The sequence below is a fragment of the Triturus cristatus genome, chromosome 4_1 (assembly GCF_964204655.1).
Source record: "Triturus cristatus chromosome 4_1, aTriCri1.1, whole genome shotgun sequence".
NCBI lineage: Eukaryota > Metazoa > Chordata > Amphibia > Caudata > Salamandridae > Triturus > Triturus cristatus.
Window position 1 is genome coordinate 351,752,114 of NC_140585.1, and position 24,046 is coordinate 351,776,159.

At 50.2% G+C, this 24,046-nt stretch overlaps 1 protein-coding gene across 3 annotated transcripts in view; it reads right to left on the bottom strand.

Annotated features, from left to right (window-relative positions):
- Nucleotides 1-24,046, bottom strand: part of OVCH1 (ovochymase 1) — a 1,142,331-nt gene that overhangs the window by 231,467 nt on the left and 886,818 nt on the right. For all 3 annotated transcript variants that reach the window (XM_085652349.1, XM_085652348.1, XM_085652347.1), the window contains exon 24: nucleotides 22,995-23,130. In XM_085652349.1, the coding sequence (XP_085508475.1) occupies nucleotides 22,995-23,130 (136 nt within the window). The remainder of the gene's footprint in view (nucleotides 1-22,994; nucleotides 23,131-24,046) is intronic.

A 24,046-nucleotide genomic window follows, 5' to 3' on the forward strand; every position in this document is an offset into this window, starting at 1 on the left:
CTACGCATAGGTACAGCTGGCAATCAGCATAGCATAAAGGCATTGCGCAGGCGCAAAAGTACAGGTGTAAGCATCAACAGGTACCCTAAGTGAGGGCACAACACAGCAAAACTGTCCCCAGGCCAACTGGCCTCTCAGGGGTGCAGAAATACCCAATATCCAGCAATGTCAGGGCGCGACTGCGCAGGTTGCGCAAGCCAGGGCTCACAAGGCACAACCTAAACGTTGCAGCTGCCCACTAAGTGCTGGGCAGCTGTAGGAAGGAGCCTGGGCACCACGGTGCCTTTTAAAACAAATATAGCAGTCACGTGGAGCCTCTCTGGGCTCTAACCACAAGACATGCCCCCTAGAGCCTTGCAGGTTCTGAAACAGCTGTGGGGCGCGTTGGAGCCTCGCAGGCTCTTGGAATAGTGTGGGCCCGTGGTTGGAGCGGCCCGCTGCCTTCCGGGGCCGCTCTGAACGTGACAGAAATACCCCCGTATGTTGGAGTGCCACTCGCGCTCTTCCCACCACAATGCGGCCCCGCGTTAGAGCCTCTCGGCTCTTAAAGGAAGAATGCCCGACGTCGGAGCGGCCCGCTGTCAGGTGCGGGGCCCCTCAGATACCACGACGTGGAGCCCCAGGTATCAAATGGCCCCCACTCGCCGAGAACACTCGTCGGCTCCGGGGGCACTTCTTCGCGGCGGGGAGGGGCAGCCACGGCGCCTCTTCTCTTCCTCCGGCTCTCTGGGAAGCGCGGGGTAGGCTCCCGTCCGCTTCCGTGAATCAGAGCGACGCTTCCTCCGTTGAGGCCCCAGTCACGTGGGCAATACTCCCTCCCGCTGGACCAATCCCAGCGCGGCAGGGAGATGACGAGGTGGGGCTCTGGGCCTGCGGCGGTGATTACCTCTGCTCTCTCCGAAGCGCGGGGTGGGCTCTCGCCTTCGTATTAACGTACAAATCAGCGGCAATAAGCAGGGTGGGCACCCGCGAGGAGGATGAAACCAAAAGCGGCAATGTCCCTGGTGGGGTGGGCACCCGCTAGGGATATTAACTTTCCAATAAAAGCAGGGTAGGCTCCCGCTCGAGCACCACAATGCGGGGTGGGCACCCGCCTCGAAACACGGGCAAACAGCAGGGGAATCCCTACGTCGGGGTTCCCTTGCAAATTATCGCAGCTCAGCGCTGCTGGCCAAAATGCAGGTGCTCCCTGGTAAATAGAGAGATAACGCTTCCCAGGCGCTTGAAGGCAGGGTCCAGGAACAAAGTCTTCAGATGCAGGGGGCAAGGACTGGGCCCAGGGGCCAGCTCACAGGGCCCTCCAGCAGGGAGGCAGTCCCCAGTGGAGGTCTCTCCTGGCGCCCAGCAGCATCAGGCCCCCCTCAAATTAGGATCAGCAAGAGAACATTTTTCATGGGGTCACAGCCCCTTCTTGTACACAGAACACCTTTGTCTCAAGGTGCAGGGAAGGGGCGAACCAGTTACAACTGGTTCCTGAGCACTTTGTTTTGCTCAGCCCCTCTCCCTATTCAGAGAGCAGGCCAGGGTCATCAGTCGCACCACAGGGGGTGGAGCCAGCATTGTGTGGGAAAGACCAGCCCTATTCAGGACCCAGGTGTACTCCTCCCACCCATCTGGCTGCTGATCTCCCCATTCACCACTGGGCGACTCCTCCTGACTGGGGATTCTGTTATGTCTGGTTATTACTTTATGTTACTATGTGTGTATAGTACTTTAAATGTGGAGATTCTATCGTATGTTCTAATGTTGCCATAGGAACATTATAGTGGTGTTCTTTGCCTGGCAGATGTATGCTGGCTCCTGAAGGGATACCAACGCTATTCCTATGCTCCTAATAAACATCTGTAATCTGGAATAACAATCTCTCTCTTGTTGACTGGACTTATTCATCACAACAAATGGCGACGATCTTTGGAGACAGCAAGTAGAAATGGATGGATGTCAGAGCAGAGAGGAAGTAGCGTTTCGGTGAAAAGAACCCACTTTTGGAATTGACCAAAGAAAAAAAAAAAGAGGGAGAAGAAAAGATAAAGCAGCGAATTCAGAATTGTTTTGGACATAGAACAAAGAAAAAGGTGAAACAGCGTGAAATTGACGAAATCGGTGACTGCGTCAAACGGTAAAGTCAACTGCTACCTGTTTGTATATCAACATCTTCACGCGATCACTCCGTGACGTCGGACATTGCTTTGTTTTCATTGTGCTGTTCTTCTGCCATCCTCGTGGACGAAGTTGATCAACCTTTGAGAATCGAGCGGAGGAGACAGTGTCCAAAGCTGAGCTGAGTGATCGACGGCAGTGAGTGACGATTGATAACAGCGTCTCGACGTTCAGACGACAGTGACGCGTGCGTGGTGATGTAGTTGGCGGCCATATTGGTTAAGTATGAAGTTGCCGTTGCTGTGGTAACCAACACAAGTACAAGAGATCGCGGCAGTTTCGAGTGAAATTGACATTCGTATTCAACGCGCTGAAGTGAAATGGACTATGGTTTTGAGCGGTAGTATTTCTACGGTGAAATACATGTTCTGCTTCAGAGTTTAGCGAATATATACTTGTTTCTACGGTGAAATACATGTCCTGCTTCAGACTTTAGGTCTGGTGACTATATACTTGACAATACAACGTATTTATTTAACGTAAAGGTTTAGGTGTTAAGGTAGCGTGCTGTTGCTTATTTTTTTTTATTTTATTTTTAAAAAAAAGTGGAAAGCAGTGGAATATGGAAAGCATTAATGTTATAGCGCCACCTTTATTTCTTCAACAACCAGGTGATCCACCCGTAGAGCGGGAAGAATGGATCGAGATATTTGAAAATTATATTGAGGCCTTAGATGGCAAAGACTTCAGTGCCTCAAGGAAAAAAGCGTTATTACTAAGTACTCTGGGAAAGGAGGGGCAACATGCATTTAAATTTCTACCACCTGGTGTAGATGTGGAAGGTAGGGCTATAGCGAATGTATATTTGGAGGCAAAAGAGAGGCTAAGGAAACAATATGCCAAAGAAAGAAATATAGTGATGTGTAGGCATAAATTCTATACACAACCACAGAGACAAGATGAAACCATTGATCAATTTGTAACACGCTTGCGTGAATTGTCCTTGGACTGTCAGTTTGGAAATATGAGGGAAGAGATGATTAGAGATCAGTTTATCGTACAATGCTGTAACAAAAAGATGCAGGAAAGGTTATGGGCTGCAAAGAATCCCACGCTCACCAATGCTATTGATATTGCTAAGGTAGTGGAGCAATCGGAATCGTGTATGAAAGAATTAGAAAAGAAAAAAGAGAGCACCACAGCTGTAACATGCGTAAGTAAAGACGATGTAGCAGCGCTGGGTACTAGCAAAAATAGTGAAAGCAATGAAAAGAAGGGAGTACCTGGGAGGAGGTATAGCAATAATGCCAGTATGAACTTGGATAATAATAAGATGCATGAGAAGATGTGTACTAGGTGTGGTAGTACATACCACACAAGTGACTATAAAAGGTGTTATGCTATTGATAAGGAGTGCAAAAAATGTGGTCGTAAAGGTCATTTTTACAAGATGTGCAAAACGTATAAACCTAAGGTATCGGTAGTACAAGGTGAAGTGGGGAACATAACAGCATTATGTGGGGTGGAGGGTCTCAATAAGATTCTGTGTGTAGAGGATGAAAATATAACAGATCCGGTTGGAAGGAGGGTAAGACCCAAGGCTATGTTCGTTATACATGGGAAAGATGTGGAACTAATGGTTGATTCAGGTTCATTTTGGACAATTATTCCTCGCATTTTGTTCGAACAACATTGGCCAAACAAAGAGTTACTTCCTAAAGATATCAACCCAGGAGGGTATCAAGGGGAGAAAATAGATATTGGTTATATGCTAGTAGATATCAATTTTCAAGATAGGACCATAAAGGGAAAGGTGTATGTAGCACACAGTGGACCACCGATATTGGGATGGGTACATCAATATGATCTACACATAGTTATTAACCCGAGGGCTGTAAACCAGGTGATGGTGGTTGATGAAATAACGACTGATACAATCATAGAGGGAATGAGTAATGTGTTTGCAGATGGTATAGGTGAACTCAAAGGGTATGTGCATAAGATTATGCTTAAACCTGATGCAATACCAATGCAACATAAGGTCAGGAAAGTTCCTATCATTGCTAGGGAAGAGGTTAAGCGAATGATATGTGAAATGGTGGAACAAGGTATAATAGAGCAAATTGAGACGTCAAGCTGGATTTCACCTGTTGTGATCACGGGCAAACGTGACGGTTCTTACAGATTCTGTGTGGACTTGCGCACACTCAATCAAAATATTGTAGTTGACAACTATCCATTACCAAACATAAATGAACTGATTCTAATGCTAAAGGGGGGAAAATATTTTTCAAAGCTTGATTTACGCAGTGCGTATCATCAGATCAAATTACATGCAGAGTCTAAACCGCTTACAGCATTTATTACTACAGAGGGTATATTTCAGTTTACAAGAATGCCTTTTGGTTTGGCGTCTGCGGCTGGGGTGTTCTAGCGCATGATGGGATCGGTTTTGAAAGATATAAAGAATGTTGTTTTTTTCCAAGATGATGTTTTGGTGTTTGGGGATACGAAGGAACGTCATAATCTGGTTTTAAAAGAGGTGTTATCAAAAATGGATAATGCTGGGTTGACACTCAAAAAGGAGAAATGCAAATTTGCAGTAGAAGAGGTAGAGTATCTGGGGTACACTTTATCCAGTGAAGGGGTGAAACCAAAACGTGACTTATTGGAGGCGATAAGGAAAGCTCCATCACCCACAGACAAAGATAAACTCAGATCATTTTTAGGTCTTATAGAGTACTACGCAAAATTTGTGCACAATTTTGCGGAAAAAACGGAAGGAATTAAAATACTTCTTAGGAAAGGTGTGAAATTTGTGTGGGACGTGGAGCAACAAGAAACCTTTGAGAAGATCAAGAGGGAAATTTGCGAGGCAGGAATTTTGACTCCATTTGACACCAGGTATAGGTCAATTCTTACTGTAGATGCTAGTGCAGTAGGTATAGGTGCTGTGTTGGCACAGGTTCATACGTCAGGTCCCAAAACTGTGGCATTTGCTTCAAGAACACTTACTGATTCTGAGAGGAATTATTCAATAATCGAAAGAGAGGCTCTGGCGGCAGCTTGGGGAGCAGAATATTTTCGCACATATTTGTGGGGTTTCCAATTCACTTTACAGACTGACCATAAACCCTTAGTGAAGATTTTGTCCCCTGGTGGAGCAGGGAAAGGGTCAGCAAGGTTGGCAAGATTGGCTGCACGTTTACAAGAGTATGTGTACAAGATTGAATATATTGCGGGTTGGAGGAACAGTCAAGCTGATGGATTGTCTAGACTTCCATTACCGTGGGATGAGATTGCAAAGGTAAATGTGGAGGCGTTTCAGTGTGAAGGTGCGGTTGCGGTGGTGGATGAGTTGATGGAAATGTGCGGCAAAGCAATTGACAAGGATCGTTGGATTGCTGGTATGTTAAAGGACGAAGTACTTCAGGTGGTTAAAGAATTAATTGTCAAAGGGGGCAGAAGGGAGAGTACCCTTCCGGTGGCTGTGAGACCTTTCTTGAAGGTTTTGGAGGATTTGTCCATATTTGATAATGAGGGGAATGTGATTATGAAAGATGATAAATTTGTCCCTCCACAAGAGTTGAGGTTTTCTTTGTTCAAGTTGGCTCATGAGGGTCATATGGGCCAGACACTCACGAAGAAAAGATTAAGGGAGCACTTTTGGTGGCCTGCAATGGACCAACAAATATCTGATTGGGTTGAGAGGTGTGGTGAGTGTGTGGAGAGTGAGAAAAGGTTGAGGGTAGGTAACCAAGCTGATTTTGGCAAAATTGGGGTTCCTGATATACCTTGGCACACTATTTGTCTAGATTTTATTGGTCCATTTTCTGGGTTGGGTCCAGAATTGAAGTTTGGTGTGGTTGTAATTGATGTAATGTCAAAATGGCTGTGTGTGGAGTTTGTAAGGGAAATTACCACGGGTAGCACTATCAAGGTGCTGGCTAATATTTTCAGGGAGGAAGGGTTTCCGGTAAAGTTAATCACTGATAATGGCACACAACTAACCTCCACGGAAATGATTTCTTATTTGAAATCATGTGGAATTGTGCATTCAAGGACTTCCTTCTATAATCCACAGGGAAATGGTGTGGTGGAAAGAGCTAACCGCATGGTGAAGGGGATTATCCAAATGGCTATAGTAAATAGGAGGGATGTGAGGACTATGGTTAATGATTTGGTGTGGGCATATCGTACAACAGCAAACAGTGTGTCTGGAAAGGTTCCGTTTGTTGTTATGAGAGGACGTACTGCTAGTACCAAGTTAATCCCAGCATGGATGAAAGAGTGTATGGGGTTGGCCAGTTTGGGTTATGATGAATTAAAGGACAACAGGTCACCTCCACTTGGAACATCTATTAAACCCAATGACTGGGTTAAGGTTAAACCTGGACGCATAGGGACTGGATTTACGAAATTTCGCGGTCCGTTCAAAGTGAAGAATGTGTATAGTAGGCATGTCACTTTGTACAATGGAGAGAATTGGAACTTGAGAAGGGTTGCTTTGTATAAAAGAAATTCGGGTTCGGACAGGGAGTTGGAGTGTAGACAAGATGGTGATCTTAATCCATACCTTCTTATTAGTGATGGTGAGATGTGTAATAGACAACCTTCTGTGGTCACAGGAGACCATGGTGATAGTATCAATAATAGGGCTGTCTTACAGAGATCCAGATGTCCACCAAGGTACTTACAAGATTATGTATGTGGGGATAAATAGGCAGGTGTCCAGGATGGTGCTTTGGGGAATAATTGGGATATGTGTTCACTTTGATTGTTTTCTTTGTTGTTATAAATATGAATAGATTAAGGGGAAAGGATATGTTATGTCTGGTTATTACTTTATGTTACTATGTGTGTATGGTACTTTAAATGTGGAGATTCTATCGTATGTTCTAATGTTGCCATAGGAACATTATAGTGGTGTTCTTTGCCTGGCAGATGTATGCTGGCTCCTGAAGGGATACCAACGCTATTCCTATGCTCCTAATAAACATCTGTAATCTGGAATAACAATCTCTCTCTTGTTGACTGGACTTATTCATCACAACAGATTCCCTAGCCTGTCACATGACCTCAGTCAGCCAATCACGCGACAGGCAGTCTCTACACATTTATGCCAGCATCCAAAAGTGGCACTTCCATACTAGCTACATGCACGCCGCACATATCATCGCGCAGTATTTCATCACACGAATCTGTACATACCAGACTCGACCCTGCACACCCCACGCATCAGGAACTACCAGGGACACATACATTCCCCATGCATTCCTATGGGAGGGCAGGCCTATCTCACCCCATGCACTCAGCGTGCGCACGCACTTTACTCTGGGACACAGGGAAAGTGCGCAGAAACCAAAAAGCCCTACCACCAGGTCACCAGTAAAAGCAAAAAAGTTTAGGGGTGAACCTGCCAGAAGGGCCAAGTCCAACACAACCCCCTTCCAGCCAAAACGCAGGGCAGACCAATCACCACTGTGATGGACTTCCCTGCTTGGGGCGATAGAACACGGACGCGGGCCCGCAACTGCAGGGACACCCTCCTGTTCTACGCCACGGTGAACCCATGGGATTCCTTCTAAAACCACTGTCCGGACCAACTGGGCTACCCCACTGGTACTCCCAAGCGGTCCGCGGCCAAGACCAGGCCCTAGGCCACCCAGGTGCCACCGGTCCTTGCCTAATCACAGAGTGGGGGGTAGTAACCCCTGGCACATAGCGGCCATTCTCCACTCTTCCTATCTGCAAGACAGGACTAGACTGCCACTGGTTCTCCAGCCTAGGGTCTACACCCTCAGGCGGACCAGGAGTCTTAGGGACGGCTCTCCTCCCCCTACCTCTTCTCCCAGGGTTCCTCCTCCTCTGGCGAGGGGTACACCTAGAAAGCCATTCCAACCCAGGGTTTACCCCCATAGGTTGCACCGGGGTCAGAGGTGGGCTCTCCCACCCTCTGCACCCCCTTCCAGAGCCCTGCTCCCTACCAACTGGGGCGGTACCTCTGGAAGAAGAACCGGTCGGGACGCTGGTTACAGACGTCCCACCCTTCAGGTCAGGCTGATCCTGAACCTGGCCTCCCAACCTCCGGCCTAGAACCTTTGGTGGAATAATCGCCTGGCACTCCAGGACTTCTGGGGATTTACACTCCATCCCCCTGAGGCTAACATACGACACAAGTCGGGTGACTGTGTCTGGCGCAGATCTCCCGTCCCCTGTCCACCCGACAGTGCGCAGAGATCCCCCAGAACAGAAGTGGTGTCACCGTGGTCACTACACGGTGTGGAAATTTAGCTTGTAAACTGAACATTATCTGCGCCATCTTGCCTCTCCCCAGCGCCACGCACAGCGAATGCACGGCCGCCATTTTAGGCACCCCGCTCTCTCCCCGCTCATTCTCGATCGCCAGCGCTTTCCCCTGGCGCTGCGAGCATCCCCCGCGCGCCGGCCACCCCCGCTCTCTCATACACGGGCCATAAACCCTCTCATTCTGCGCGACCCTGCCATGGAACCACATCCCACGCCTGACCGACATCCCATACATGGTCATGCCTCTCTTTGATAAACCCCCTTCCTCTGCGCCCCATTGTCCGAACCGATCCCAGGCCATCACCTAGCCCTGCGGATGCAGTTTATTGCCCCTACTGTAAGGGAAACACCCCACATCAAAGGGATTACGGTGGATCAAAGCCCCTACCCCCTGAGACCCGACCGGTTGCACACACCCACGGGAATTGGCGGAATATCCAGCTGCGTGATAGCCATCTCCTACTGTGGGGGGGGTGGGACTTCTACTGTAGATATGTGTGGGAACGAGCTTGAAGTGGGGGTTCCAAGGAATGTCTTTCCGTACATCAAAGTCTCAATAAGAATGTACCATATGTAATAAAGCAATAAACCTGTGTATAAGAGACCAGGTCTCAGAGATGCAGTTAGAGCACCTCGTGACGATACCTTGCTGTCTGATCTGATGTGTTCTGCTCCGACGGAATAAAACTTTGTTTCCTGCCTTCCAGTCTCCGGCGCCTGCCTCTTTCATTGGTAAATTATCGAGTGGTATGAGAGGCGATTACCGCCGGGCAATACTTGAAAGGTTATCGACTGAAACTGCCGCTACCATTTAACAATTGGCGTCCCAAGCGTGGGGCCCATCAGAGACACGTGGATCCAGTGGGAGAGGTCCTGACGACAGAGTGAACGACTGCAACGATCGGGAGAGCTCCTGCCCAATAGACCCTCGTCTGGCAGCCGATCATCCGAACTTCACTGGTTCCGAGCAGACCTCTCTCGAGTGATCTACGGTCCTGACTGGGAACCATCAGGAGTGCCGCGGCAAAAACGGAGAGTAAAGGACGATCGGGCGCTGGAGGCGGAAGACGAGAAACTGTCCACGCGGTCCGGGTAAGGTCGTGATACACGACAAATTGCGAAATAATTGATTGATTGTTTGAAGCTTTGGAATACTAGTATTGCTCATTGATTGTGCTCATTGATTGTTCTCTTTGAGATATTCGCTGTCTACAAACGGGGAGGAGTAGAAATACTCTCTCTCTCTCCCTTTGCAGATAGTGAAGGGTAGGTAACGCAGACTTTTGTCCCCGTTGAAACCCGTCGTGCCTATCTTTATCTCCCCACTGATTGATTGTCCGAACATTGATTGTTTTGAAGAATAGTGCTCTTTGAGATATTCTCTGTTTGCAAATAACGTAGAATAGAAATATTCTGTCTAGTCTTTGCAAATAGTGAAGGGTAGGTAACGCAGACTTTTGTCCCCGTTGAAACCCGTCGTGCCTATCTTTATCTCCCCATTGATTGATTGATTGATTGTCCGAACACTAGTTGTTCGATATTGGTTCTTTTGGAGGTATTCTCTGCTTACAAATAACGAGGAATAGAGATATTCTGTCTAGTCTTTGCAAGCAGTGAAAAGATAGGTAGTGCTGACTTTTGTCCCCGTTGAAACCCGTCATGCCTATCTTCTCCCCACTGATTGGTAGTTGGTTCTGCCCGGACCGCTTATTAGAGGTGAACCATCTGGCTCCACTGGAAGGCACCCCTAATAAGGACATGTTCACTAAATATGGACTAGTCGCCGTAGCTTATACCAAGCTATGGCATAAATATACAAAGAAGGACCCCGAGAGTCAGTGGCCACTGATGGGATCCTTCGACGACCATAAGATAGAAGTGCTAGAAATAGCTCTGCGTAGCAATAAGACGACGCCTACTATGCTTGACAGTATCGGCATGTGGCGCAAAGAAGCAACGCAACGGAAAAAGAGGGAAGAAGTAAAAGCAGAAAAGGAATTACGAAAAGCAGCTCACCTTGCCGCTAGAAAGTTAGAAGAAGAAATAAAGGAGAGAAGGGAAACTAAACTAAGACAGGAGCCCGAAACATCAGGCCAGTACGCTGTTAGGACCCCTTCTTTGCTCTACCCTGAGTTGTCCTCTAAGCAGCGAACGAATGATGAATTAATATTAGGTCCCCCGATCATTTACATGCCCCCTCCATACGCACCCTCCCAATCAATAGTGCAACACCCACAACCCCCAAACACGAGCGAAAGCAGTACAGTGGCCTCAGTCCTCACGGCCTCCCTGCCGGCCGAGCCTCCTGTACTGAACACAACGTCGGCAATAACGTTGGATGACCCTGAGATGAGAAAGAAAGATTCCACCAGAATGAATCGACTAACGAAGGATGAACGAGCAGGAATCGACAAAATAGTAAAGACACTAGTGGAGCGTAAGGAAAGTGAGGAGTATATAACAGACGTATATAACTCGTATGCAGACAGCCGCAGACGACACTTTGTCGTACGACTTTGTTATCATGCCCTAAATGCATATGAGGATAGGTACCGCGATAAAGGTCCCGAAGGCTTAGCGACCCTATATAGGAAGGTAGACATTGGGGAAGAAGGAGAGGGCGATGTAACGAACCTCTTCACTCGTACACTCGAGGTCTATCGACACCTTAGAGAACACAGGCAGACCACCAAAGCAGAAACCCCCATAGCGACTAAGCCCCAAGCAGGAAGGGCTGATACCATGATGCCCATCAAAGAGGCTGCCCCCTACTGGGTCCCCCCACGAGGTCAGGGAACACATGACGACATCAACCACCAAGATGCGAAGGGAAGGGTTGTATATAATTGGGTCTACCAGCCATGGGACCGACAAGATATTTTGACCTTTAGAAAAACTCTACCCGACTTGAGAAAGAACCCGACTGCCTTCTACACTGAACTGGGTACAGCCTTAGGTTCTACGATAATGACTTTAGCAGATATCGACTTGTTCTTTGGGCTATGTCTGCCGGCTGATGTGTGGAAGCAAATCCGGAAAGTTGACCACGCTGAGCCGTTCGGATATACCTGGTTACAACTCGATACCATAGACAAACAGCGAGAACCAGGACAGAAACCCCCGAAAGCCATATTAGAGCTCCCAGACAAGATTGTACAGAAGCTAAAGACTCTAATCCCAGAAAGAAAGGTAGACTGGTCGATAGTGACGGCTTGTCGCCAGAAACCCCAGGAGGATGTGTCTGAATACTTCTCCCGATTCGAGACTGTGTTTTCCGATTACAGTGGCCAAGACATGACCACCGCAACCGGACATCACCTCTTTGTCCAGAATTATGTGAAGGGTCTGTCACAAGAAGTTTCCCAGAAGCTACAGACCAGCGAGAGTAGTTGGGCAGCCTCCAAACCCGCAGCAATTCTCCAGATGGCCCAATATTACGAAAACCAGAAGAACGAGAACGATAGGGCGTCAGAGAGGAAGAAAAAGGAACTGAAGGAGAGGGTAATGATAGCACAGTTGCAAGGGGTGACCATAGGAAGGGAACCCCCGAAAGGGAATTACCAACCAACCGCCCCTAGAAAGCTACCCCCTAGAGACCATACACCTGCACCCTACAACGGACGGAGAGACTTAGATGGGAACCAATGTGCGTTCTGTAGAGGGTTCGGACACTGGAAATCCCAGTGCCCGGTCCTTCTGGAACTGAACAAAAATAGGGATCCCAGAGACACAGCATATGACCCCAGAAATAGAGGACAGGGACGAGGGCACACGAACGATGCCATCAACGACAGGCCAGGCAGACCAAACACCTTTGATCGCCCCCGACAAAACCAGTGTCAGCAGTCCGACTACGAAAGCACCCATGACTTCGCATAGGACCGCCAGGGGCAAGGGAGGGATCCAGTCGAACTCCGTGTTGACCAGCAAGGTCCTTACGTCACCGCTAAGGTCCTAGGCACGAAATCTCCATTCCTGGTAGATACTGGAGCGACACGTAGTGCGTTATCTAAACGACTGATTCCTAGGGCACCCTTGTCTGGCTCACACGTAACCTCAATAGGCTTCGATGGAACGCCCTCCACTAACCCCTTATCAGCACCAATCTCCTTTGACTTAGAAGATAACACCACTGACACGACCTTTCTGCTCTCCTCCAACACCCCCGATGCTATTATGGGACTTGATTTGCTAAAACATTTTCGAGCTACCATCAGATGCTCCCCAGACGGAGTTCGAGTCATCCTGCACGATAACCCAGATCTGTCCAGACCCTGTCACACACGGCGTATGCTCTCTATAACCGATGCTGACCTGTCCCTACTCGACACATTACCTTCACATCTATGGGCTAAAACCGACTCAGATGTAGGGCGCATGGTGATCGACCCAGTACACATAACCGTCCGACCGGACGCAGTGCTCCCAAAGCTTCCACAGTATCGGATATCGCCCGAAGGCGAGAAGGCGTTGGTGGAAATCATCGAGTCCCTAGTCGATGCAGGAGTGGTAGAAGAAGTAGTCAGTAATGTTTGCAACAGCCCTATCCTACCCATTGTTAAGAAGCAAGGCGAGGGAGATGAGAAAGCATACCGCTTTATTGTTGACTTACGAGAAGTTAACAAAGTAGTCATACCTCAGTACCCCGTGGTCTCAGACATCACCACCATCCTCACCCTGATTCCGTCCACTGCCACTACCTTTACCGTTATTGATCTCAAGAACGCATTCTTTTCCATCCCCATCCACCCAGACAGCCGCTACCTCTTCGGCTTCACCCTAAAAGCCCGTTCGTACAGATTCTGTAGGGCACCCCAAGGCTACACTGAGAGTCCCAGCATTTATAGCCAAGCCCTCAAGAGACAACTAGATGCAGTCCAACTGCCCGATGGAGTAGTGCTAATACAGTACGTCGATGACATCCTTTTGGCGGCCGACACCACTCCACTTGCAGTCACAGCCACCATTCACCTCCTCCGCTTCCTCGCGGAGAACGGTCACAAGGTCTCCAGGAAGAAATTACAATTCTGCCAACCCCAAGTAACATATCTAGGCCACCTACTATCCAAAGATGGGAGAAAACTTACCCCTGACCGAATTCAGACCATCCTAGAAACCCCTGTTCCCAAAACTCAGAAGCAAGTACGGTCCCTGGTAGGCCTCACCTCCTTTTGTCGACAATGGTTGCCAAACTTCAGTCTTATCGTAAAACCTCTGCTCTCCCTGCTGGCTAAAGATGTCCCCTTCCCCCTCCCTTGGACACCCGAATGTCAATCCTCCTTCAAAGAATTACGAGACGCCCTCTGCTCAGCCCCAGTCCTAGGAACCCCAGACTACACTAAACCTTTTTCCCTCTACACCCACGAAAGGGAGGGATGCGCGTTGTCTGTCCTAACCCAGTCCATAGGTCCTAAACAACGCCCTTGTGCCTACTTCTCTGCCACTCTTGACCCCGTAGCCAGAGCTTTGCCTGCCTGCCTTCGAGCAGTGGCCGCCGCTGCTGTCTCTATCCGGCAAAGCGAGGGGATTGTGCTCTCGAACCCCCTCACTGTATTGGTACCCCATGCGGTTGACACCCTCCTGAACCAAACCAAGACTCAACACCTGACTAGCGCACGACTGACCGGTTACGAACTGACTCTGCTTGCACCCCACATCACATTGAAACGATGCACCACTCTGAATCCAGCTACTCTACTACCTCTCCCTGACACTGATCCCAATGCGTCCCCTATACACGACTGTGTGACCCTCACCGACGAACAGACCAAGAGTAGGGTCGACCTCCGAGATACTGCCTTCCCGGACCCTGACGGAGAACTGTGGGTGGATGGCTCATGCATCAAGCTCCCCGATGGCACCACCTCAGCTGCCTATGCAGTCACCACAGCCCGAACAGTTGTTGAGACAGCCCGCATCACACAGCGATCCGCACAGGTGGCGGAACTAATTGCTCTCACACGAGCCTGCATCCTGGCAGCAGGGACAACCGCAAACATTTACACAGACAGTCAGTACGCCTTCGGGGTAGTTCACCACTTTGGGCTCTTATGGAAAGAGAGGGGATTCTTGACTTCTCATGGCACACCCATCCTGCATGGAGATCTAGTCTCTGCCCTGACCGAAGCAGTCCTCCTCCCCACACGGTTAGCTGTGATCAAATGCCAGGCACACAAGAAGGTGACAGACATTATAGGACAGGGAAATGCACTGGCTGACATTACTGCCCGAACCACAGCCGAGAATAGGTCCACGACCCGTATGTACGTGACCAGGTCACAAACTGAGAAATGGAAGGATGCTAGGGAAACAATCAGGGATATCCAACTAGCCAGCACACCACACGAATTAACTGAATGGGCCCGGGTGGGATTGAAGGACGATGACGGTTGCTGGCGAACTAAAGACTTGAACAAATGGTTGCTACCAGATTCATACTTGATCCCCATGCTGACCATGGCACACTCCCCCGCACACATAGGGTCTGCCCCCATGATCGAGCTCATCTCCAAAGTCTGGCACAACGACAAAATCCCAGACTCAGCCAAACGTCTGGTCCAACAATGCCTAGTATGCCTCCAACACAACCCTGGGAAAGGAACTGCTGTACCCCGGGGAGGGTTTGGGGTCCCCAACCACCCCTTTTAAGTCCTACAAATGGACTATGTCCAGTTAGAAAGGTGCCAAGGTTTGAAGTACGTACTTGTCGTTGTGTGTGCCTTCAGCAAGTGGGTGGAAGCCTATCCAACCCACAACAACACCGCCATGACTACCGCAAAAGTACTACTGAAGGAATTCTTCCCCCGATACGGCCTTTGTCGAATTTTGTGGAGCGACAACGGCCCCCACTTCGTAGCCGAAGTTATCCAACTCATCTTAAAAGGGTTGGGTGTAAAACAGAAATTCCATGCGGTCTTCCATCCCCAATCTGCAGGCTTGGTTGAGCGACACAATGCCACATTGAAGCTTAAGATAGCAAAAATAGTCGCCACCACAGGACTAAGATGGCCAGACGCTCTCCCGCTAGCATTGCTATCAATGCGTTCCACCCCCACCAAACACCACTTAACCCCCTACGAGGTAGTCTTCGGGCGGCCCATGAACCTTTGGACTGCACCGAAACCAACATCCATCCACGACGTCCCGGACGTCCTCATGTCTGACTATCTGTACAATCTAACTAAAACGTTGTCTGTTATCCATCAGCAGGTGCTGCACGCCATTCCCGATGTTTCCAGGGGCCCCGGACACGACATCCAACCCGGTGACTTCGTCTTAGTGCGTAACTTCCAGCGCACCAAGAGTCTGGAGCCCCGGTGGACGGGCCCCCTGCAAGTCCTGATCACCACCCGAACAGCTCTTCGAGTGGAGGGGAAACGCAATTGGCTGCATGCACACCACTGCAAGAAGGTATCACCGACCCTGACAACCACGGACAACATCACCGCCCAAGAGGAACTTCTGGACAAAGACCGACCCTCCCTGAGCCGCTGCCCGGATACAGAGACACTTGAATTGACTGAATATCCCGATCCCACTGTGCCATCCAAGGAAGGGTATAACTTGAGACGAAAGGAGAGAACTTCGGCTAAGCAGACCACAAACTAAGTTGAAATCTCAGAGCGGTTGCCTAGTCGCCTCAAAGGCCACCAGGAGAGAAACTAAACAAAGTCTGTGGTTCTGCCCGCTACCGAGTCTCTTGAAGGTGATGGAAGCGCCCGACATGAAGATGATGGAAGCAACCGGACGTCCGAAGATCCACTACAAAAACCCAAAGACTGACCGAATGCACAGCTTAAAGACTATTGCACTTTTCATTACCCTTCTCTTTTGCCTTCTCCTCGTGGTCACCTTCTGGATCCTGGAGGAGAGCACACCCGCTCATAAGACATTGCTGACCACCGTTCAACCTACCACCACGAAAGAACACCATCTGATCTCACTTTCACCCCAACTCCGAGAAAGGCGTAAGGAGTTCTGGAATAACTCTTTTGTGCAGTTGCTCCACCAACACAATCTTGCTGCCAACGCCACTAATTGCTGGATCTGTGGATTGCTACCACATGCCACTGGACACTCTATCCCTTTCATCCCTTCACCTTTTTCTGTCCATGGTTCCTGCCTCGCCTGGCTAATCCTCCTGCAAGAAAGCTACAAGGACAATGCCACTTCCGGCAGAACCATGTCACACTTCTACCATGGGTTCTGGCTGAACAAAACTGGAAGAACTTCTGCCCTCTTCTGCCCTCTGAGATCGAACACTTCCTTTCACATGGACATCCCTGCCAAAGAACAAGTTGAAATGCAAGTGTTCAACAACCCAGCCAGACCCACCTTCTCTTACCTCCGGAAACGGACGGCCGCCACCCTAACAGTGGCCCTGTCCGTCATCAACATCACTGGATTTGTGTGCCTCGAAGGCCTGGGGGCGCAGCTGGTGGGCCACAGCTCCTGCCTCATCACCCGAACATTGGACTCAGTTGACCCACCCTCCTTTGTTGCCTCCCCGAATATGTACTTCGTCTGTGGTACGAAGGCCTACACCTGGCTTCCGAAAGGTTGGGGAGGCACCTGCTACATCGCCTTTGTCCTTCCTCCGACATATGTGGCTCCAGCAAACCATCACCGACAGAAACGGGCCAAAGACATTGTGCAAGCCGACTCCGCCGGAGCACAGTTCATGGACGCAGTAAAAGGCCTTGTTCCACTCTGGGGTCCAATGGCAAACAGCCGTGCCATCCGCCACTTAACCCAGGCAGTCGAAACGGCGATGAACATTACGGCTGGCGCCCTCGCCAACAACACCGCCGAGCTCCAAGCCGTCCGCTTAGTGGCCCTTCAGAACCGCCTCGTTCTAGATGTGGTTCTGGCTGATCGTGGAGGAGCATGCCGCATCATTGGGTCCAGCTGTTGTACCTACGTACCGGATAACTCACCCTCAGTCTACAAAGCAATTGAACACCTCCACAGGCTGTCCGCAGAGGTCCATCAAGAGCAAGAAGAATGGTCACTGGGGAGTTGGTTTTGGGACACTATTAAAAGTTGGGGATGGAGGCTGTTTTCATTTATCCTAATACCGATCGTGATACTATGTGGATGTTGCTTGGGGATTCAGTGTCTGCCACCTTTATGTTCGCTTTTTATGAACTGCATCTGCCCTAAGACTTTGGACTTTGAAACAGAGCGAATGAAAGCTCTGTATGAGGTGGAAATTCGTAGTATTATGGGGATAGATCCGAACTAGACAAGCTGGCGAGATATGTTAAAAGGGAGGACTGTGGAAATTTAGCTTGTAAACTGAACATTATCTGCGCCATCTTGCCTCTCCCCAGCGCCACGCACAGCGAATGCACGGCCGCTATTTTAGGCACCCCACTCTCTCCCCGCTCATTCTCGATCGCCAGCGCTTTCCCCTGGCGCTGCGAGCATCCCCCGCGCGCCGGCCACCCCCGCTCTCTCATACACGGGCCATAAACCCTCTCATTCTGCGCGACCCTGCCATGGAACCACATCCCACGCCTGACCGACATCCCATACATGGTCATGCCTCTCTTTGATAAACCCCCTTCCTCTGCGCCCCATTGTCCGAACCGATCCCAGGCCATCACCTAGCCCTGCGGATGCAGTTTATTGCCCCTACTGTAAGGGAAACACCCCACATCAAAGGGATTACAGTGGATCAAAGCCCCTACCCCCTGAGACCCGGCCGGTTGCACACACCCCCGGGAATTGGCGGAATATCCAGCTGCGTGATAGCCATCTCCTACTGTGGGTGGGGTGGGGACTTCTACTGTAGATATGTGTGGGAACGAGCTTGAAGTGGGGGTTCCAAGGAATGTCTTTCCGTACATCAAAGTCTCAATAAGAATGTACCATATGTAATAAAGCAATAAACCTGTGTATAAGAGACCAGGTCTCAGAGATGCAGTTAGAGCACCTCGTGACGATACCTTGCTGTCTGATCTGATGTGTTCTGCTCCGACGGAATAAAACTTTGTTTCCTGCCTTCCAGTCTCCGGCGCCTGCCTCTTTCATTGGTAAATTATCGAGTGGTATGAGAGGCGATTACCGCCGGGCAATACTTGAAAGGTTATCGACTGAAACTGCCGCTACCATTTAACAACGGGATCCTAGCCCAACTGGGTAGTCCCTGACCCACTGGCTCTTCCACTGGGGAACTCATCCCCCAATCACTCCTCACACTGGACTCCTGTACCCTCCCTACCGGAGCTGTACTGCCAGACTCTAGAACCACAGGAGCCCTGTTTATAGGCGCTCCAGGTCCTCTACTCACTAGGAGATCTTCCTCAAATGGACTAACAGGACAGCCTAGGTCCCCAACTTGGTGTTACCTCAAGAAACCATCCAAGTCCTGAGGCAGGGCTTCGTGCGTCTGGGACCCTCGGTCACCCTCTTACTCCCGCTCCACTGAGCCAGGCAGTAAGCCCCTACACCCTCCTCGCTATCCTGGGACCTAGCTGGGCTACACTGAGCCTCTTCCACCACGCTGGGCTGGAAGATACCTGACCCACTACTTTTGGAGTCACTCCCTAATGACTCTAGAGAACCTCCAGCACTTTCCCAGCGCTCTGCTTCCTCTGCAAGTTCCCAAGGACAAAAAGAGCCATACCTCAACAGGTGTTGGCGCAACCCTGGAGAACAACTACTGAGCATCTGCTCTTTGATAAACAGATACATCATGGCGGAATAACTGCGTTCCGGGCTAAGATCCACCCAATCGTCCAGTGCATCATCACATTCATCCGAAAACTCCTTCCAAGTCTGGTAAGACAGCTTCCTACTGCCCCGGAATTTCAACCTTAACTCCTCCTCCTGGGAAACAGGTACCAGACTGGGGGGACTGGGACTTCCTACACTGAAATCTATATAGCTGCCACCACTGGACTCAACCCTCCCTGGGGAGCCCAGAAAATTAAAACTACGCGCAGGGGATAGCCTACCCTCCAGAGCTACTTTGCCTCTGGTGGAGGCCCTCTCAGCCTCCTCTATCCTCTCCTGTGCCAAGATCCTCTCAGTCTCCAGCTTGGCATGCTCTATCCTGAGCTTCTCCATGGCCAGCTGGTGTTCCCTTTCTTCCCTCCTATCTTCCCACTCCTCTGGGGACAGGGAAAGGGATGAGGCGCTGCCTCCTACGCTGGAACCAGCAAGGGACTCCCTACCTATGGGGTCTTCACTCTCTACTGGCGTCCAGGTACTGTCATCTTCTTCCTCCTCTTCTGAATCTTCTGGGCTCCCCACAGACCCACCACCCTCCAGGTGTGAGGCCCGGGCCCTTTCCCTACTGAGCTCAAGATCCCTTTGATCCTTAACCCACTGGATCATGTGGTCCCTAAGTTCATACAGAGTGTCTGACTCTCTCACCCCTATGTCTCTCTCTTTACAGAACCTTTCCAACTCCTGCATACTGTACCAAACTAGCTCACTGAGATCAAAAGCAGGCTCCATTCTGGCGGGCGTTCTGGTGAAAAGATTACACAGGGAACCTTGGGGTCTGAGCCTAACAGACGCACACAATTCACAAAAAGGGTTCAGCAAGCTCTCTATCCCAAAAAACTCACACTCACTTGCCTAGTGCCACACACCATTCATCCACACACAACCCTCCCCTCGGACTGGTAAGGCAGTTTCTACCACCCCTGATTCCTCAACCTGACCACAAGTGACACAGGTACCAAACTCTGGGTGCAGGGCGGGGGACAAATGTACTGGACACAATTACAAAATGATACCTTCAGGAGAAGTATTAATGGAACTTAAAAAAAACAATAATCCCTATACCATGTGATTATCTAAATGCTGAGTTTTGTGGTGCAGCCAGTTGCCGCTGCGGTACAGCGCAAACGCAAGTCCAATCCCACCGCTGATCACCAATGTTAGAAATGGCGATTTCTGGTTGGCTAGGGCTTGCGCCAAAGCCAGGCAGAAACCACCACTCTAGTCCGGGCAAGGAAGTTACACGCCAAAGATAACCCCGCTCACCCCCTTGGTAGCTTGGCACGAGCAGTCAGGCTTATCCCGGAGGCGATGTGTAAAGCGTTTGCGTGCGCACCCAGCAACAACACCCAAGGCCCACCACAAAAGAAACTCCACACAAGGTATTATATAAAAATAGCCTTTGTATTATACCAAAACACATTAGATAAAAACACACACTCTACAATGTGCCAACAGGCACGGGCAGAATTTACAAGGGATTATATGTACAGGGGACAGGGCCACATGGACCACTGTCAGGAATTAGCACTTTTAGAACATAGCATATGAAATTACTGTAGCACAAAATAACACATGTAGCGCACAACCAGTAACCACTGGTAACAGGTAAGTACCACCTACGCAACCCTAACCACCTTAGGAAAATATCGCGCAGGGCACCATGAACACATCAGCACCACCTATCCTAGGAAAAACCCTCCCCTACGCATAGGTACAGCTAGCAATCAGCATAGCATAAAGGCATTGCGCAGGCGCAAAAGTACAGGTGTAAGCATCAACAGGTACCCTAAGTGAGGGCACAACAGCAAAACTGTCCCCAGGCCAACTGGCCTCTCAGGGGTGCAGAGATACCCAATATCCAGCAATGTCAGGGCGCGACTGCGCAGGTTGCGCAAGCCAGGGCTCACAAGGCACAACCTAAACGTTGCAGCTGCCCACTAAGTGCTGGGCAGCTGTGGGAAGGAGCCTGGGCACCACGGTGCCTTTTAAAACAAATATAGCAGTCACGTGGAGCCTCTCTGGGCTCTAACCACAAGACATGCCCCCTAGAGCCTTGCAGGTTCTGAAACAGCTGTGGGGCGCGTTGGAGCCTCGCAGGCTCTTGGAATAGTGTGGGCCCGTGGTTGGAGCGGGCCGCTGCCTTCCGGGGCCGCTCTTAACGTGACAGAAATACCCCGTATGTTGGAGTGCCACTCGCGCTCTTCCCACCACAATGCGGCCCTGCGTTAGAGCCTCTCGCCTCTTAGAGGAAGAATGCCCGACGTCGGAGCGGCCCGCTGTCAGGTGCGGGGCCGCTCAGATAGCACGACGTGGAGCCCCAGGTATCAAATGGCCCCCACTCACTGAGAACACTCGTGGGGCACTTCTTCGCGGCGGGGCTGGGGGGGGGCAGCCACGGCGCCTCTTCTCTTCCTTCGGCTCTCTGGGAAGCGCGGGGTAGGCTCCCGTCCGCTTCCGTAAATCAGAGCGTCGCTTCCTCCGTTGAAGCCCCGGTCACGTGGGCAACACTCCCTCCCGCTGGACCAATCCCAGCGCGGCAGGGAGATGACGAGGCGGGGACTCTGGGCCTGCGGCGATGATTACCTCTGCTCTCTCCGAAGCGCGGGGTGGGCTCCCGCCTTCGTATCAACGTACAAATCAGCGGCAATAAGCGGGGTGGGCACCCGCGAGGAGGATGAAACCAAAAGCGGCAAGGTCCCTGGCGGGGTGGGCACCCGCTAGGGATATTAACTTTCCAATAAAAGCGGGGTAGGTTCCCGCTCGAGCACCACAATGCGGGGTGGGCACCCGCCTCGAAACACGGGCAAACAGCGGGGGAATCCCTACGTCGGGGTTCCCTTGCAAATTATCGCAGCTCAGCGCTGCTGGCCAAAATGCAGGTGCTCCCTGGTAAATAAAGAGATAGCGCTTCCCAGGCGCTTGAAGGCAGGGTCCAGGAACAAAGTCTTCAGATGCAGGGGGCAAGGACTGCGCCCAGGGGCCAGCTCACAGGGCCCTCCAGCAGGGAGGCAGTCCCCAGTGGCGGTCTCGCCTGGCGCCCAGCAGCAGCAGGCCCCCCCCTCAAATTAGGATCAGCAAGAGAACATTTTTCATGGGGTCACGGCCCCTTCTTATACACAGAACACCTTTGTCTCAAGGTGCAGGGAAGGGGCGAACCAGTTACAACTGGTTCCTGAGCACTTTGTTTTGCTCAGCCTCTCTCCCTATTCAGAGAGCAGGCCAGGGTCATCAGTCGCACCACAGGGGGCGGAGCCAGCATTGTGTGGGGCAAGCCCAGCCCTATTCAGGACCCAGGTGTACTCCTCCCACCCATCTGGCTGCTGATCTCCCCATTCACCACTGGGCGGCGACTCCTGACTGGGGATTCCCTAGCCCGTCACATGACCTCAGTCAGCCAATCACGCGACAGGCAGTCTCTACACATTTATGCCAGCATCCAAAAGTGGCACTTCCATACTAGCTACATGCATGCCGCACACATCATCGCGCAGCATTTCATCACACAAATCTGTACATACCAGACTCGACCCTGCACACCCCACGCATCAGGAACTACCAGGGACACATACATTCCCCATGCATTCCTATGGGAGGGCAGGCCTATCTCACCCCATGCACTCAGCGTGCGCACGCACTTTACTCTGGGACACAGGGAAAGTGCGCAGAAACCAAAAATCCCTACCACCAGGTCACCAGTAAAAGCAAAAAAGTTTAGGGGTGAACCTGCCAGAAGGGCCAAGTCCAACAATTGCCCTTTGTCATTACGGACTTCACACATTTCATAAAGGAGAGGGCAGGGGGGAGGCATGGTTTATTTCTGGAGATAGAGCAGCATAAATTGCACTTACCGAGCATTGTTGGAATAGTTATTGGGGTAACCAGGTGAGTGGATAATGCCATTATTGTTTGTCAAGACTACATCGGCACAGGAGTCCTGCAATTCTGGTGAGGACAAGTACTGAACTGAGTCTGGAAACCTCGGCACTGAACAAAAGGAGAAATATTAGTAAGTTGCTTCCAGGGTAGACAAAATGTACAAGCAGTGGATAATCCCATTTTGCATTTCATTCCCACTACTCTTCAAAGGTCTTCGCAGCCTATGCTTACTTTTGCCGGTGTCTAACCAGCTCCCTCCAACCTGCAACTCAGTTTTGTCTGTGCTCCCCAAAAAATTTCTTGTCCAACTCGGACACTCTGGGCCTTGGAATTTAATTTGGTGCAGCAGTCCTATACGTCATCGGACCTCTGAAATCTCATGTTATGTACAACTCCCTATCAACATTCAACACAAAACACAACATGACCTCCTCACCAGGTCTCCATCCGCAATTTTCCAGCAAAATGCATCACCAAACTGAGGATGGATGTCTATACAGAGTCTACTGTGGGTGGGACGTGGAACATCTATGGATACGGTTGTGCAGCACACTCATAATTCTAATACTACTGTGCGTGTGTTTTATCTTATAAGTGAGTCGACCTCTGAGTTTAAACCAATAGTTCACTGCACATGCATTACTGCTATAGTGAAGTTTTAATGTTTGTTTTGTGAAGATGAGGGTCAACTGTTCTCTCTGATTCAGAACTCAAATCCTGCTCCACTCTAATTGCCCTTTCTTAGTTTCCTCCATCAAACCGATTAGAAATGTCTTCCAATAACACAAGTTCTAGGATACCATTTGTGCATCTAAGCTCCATGGACATTTAGGATCGGTATGCAGAGCGCCCCGGTCATGTCCGTCTCAGAGATCAAACTGGAAAGAGACTTTCTCCACCTGATGAGGTTCTGTGGAATTAGGTGCCCTCTCTGGAAAGGAATGGTAAATACATTCGTCTTAGGGCACCCTACTGATTTAAGCCCTAACATGTCACTATCAATGAAAGATACATGTGCTCAAAC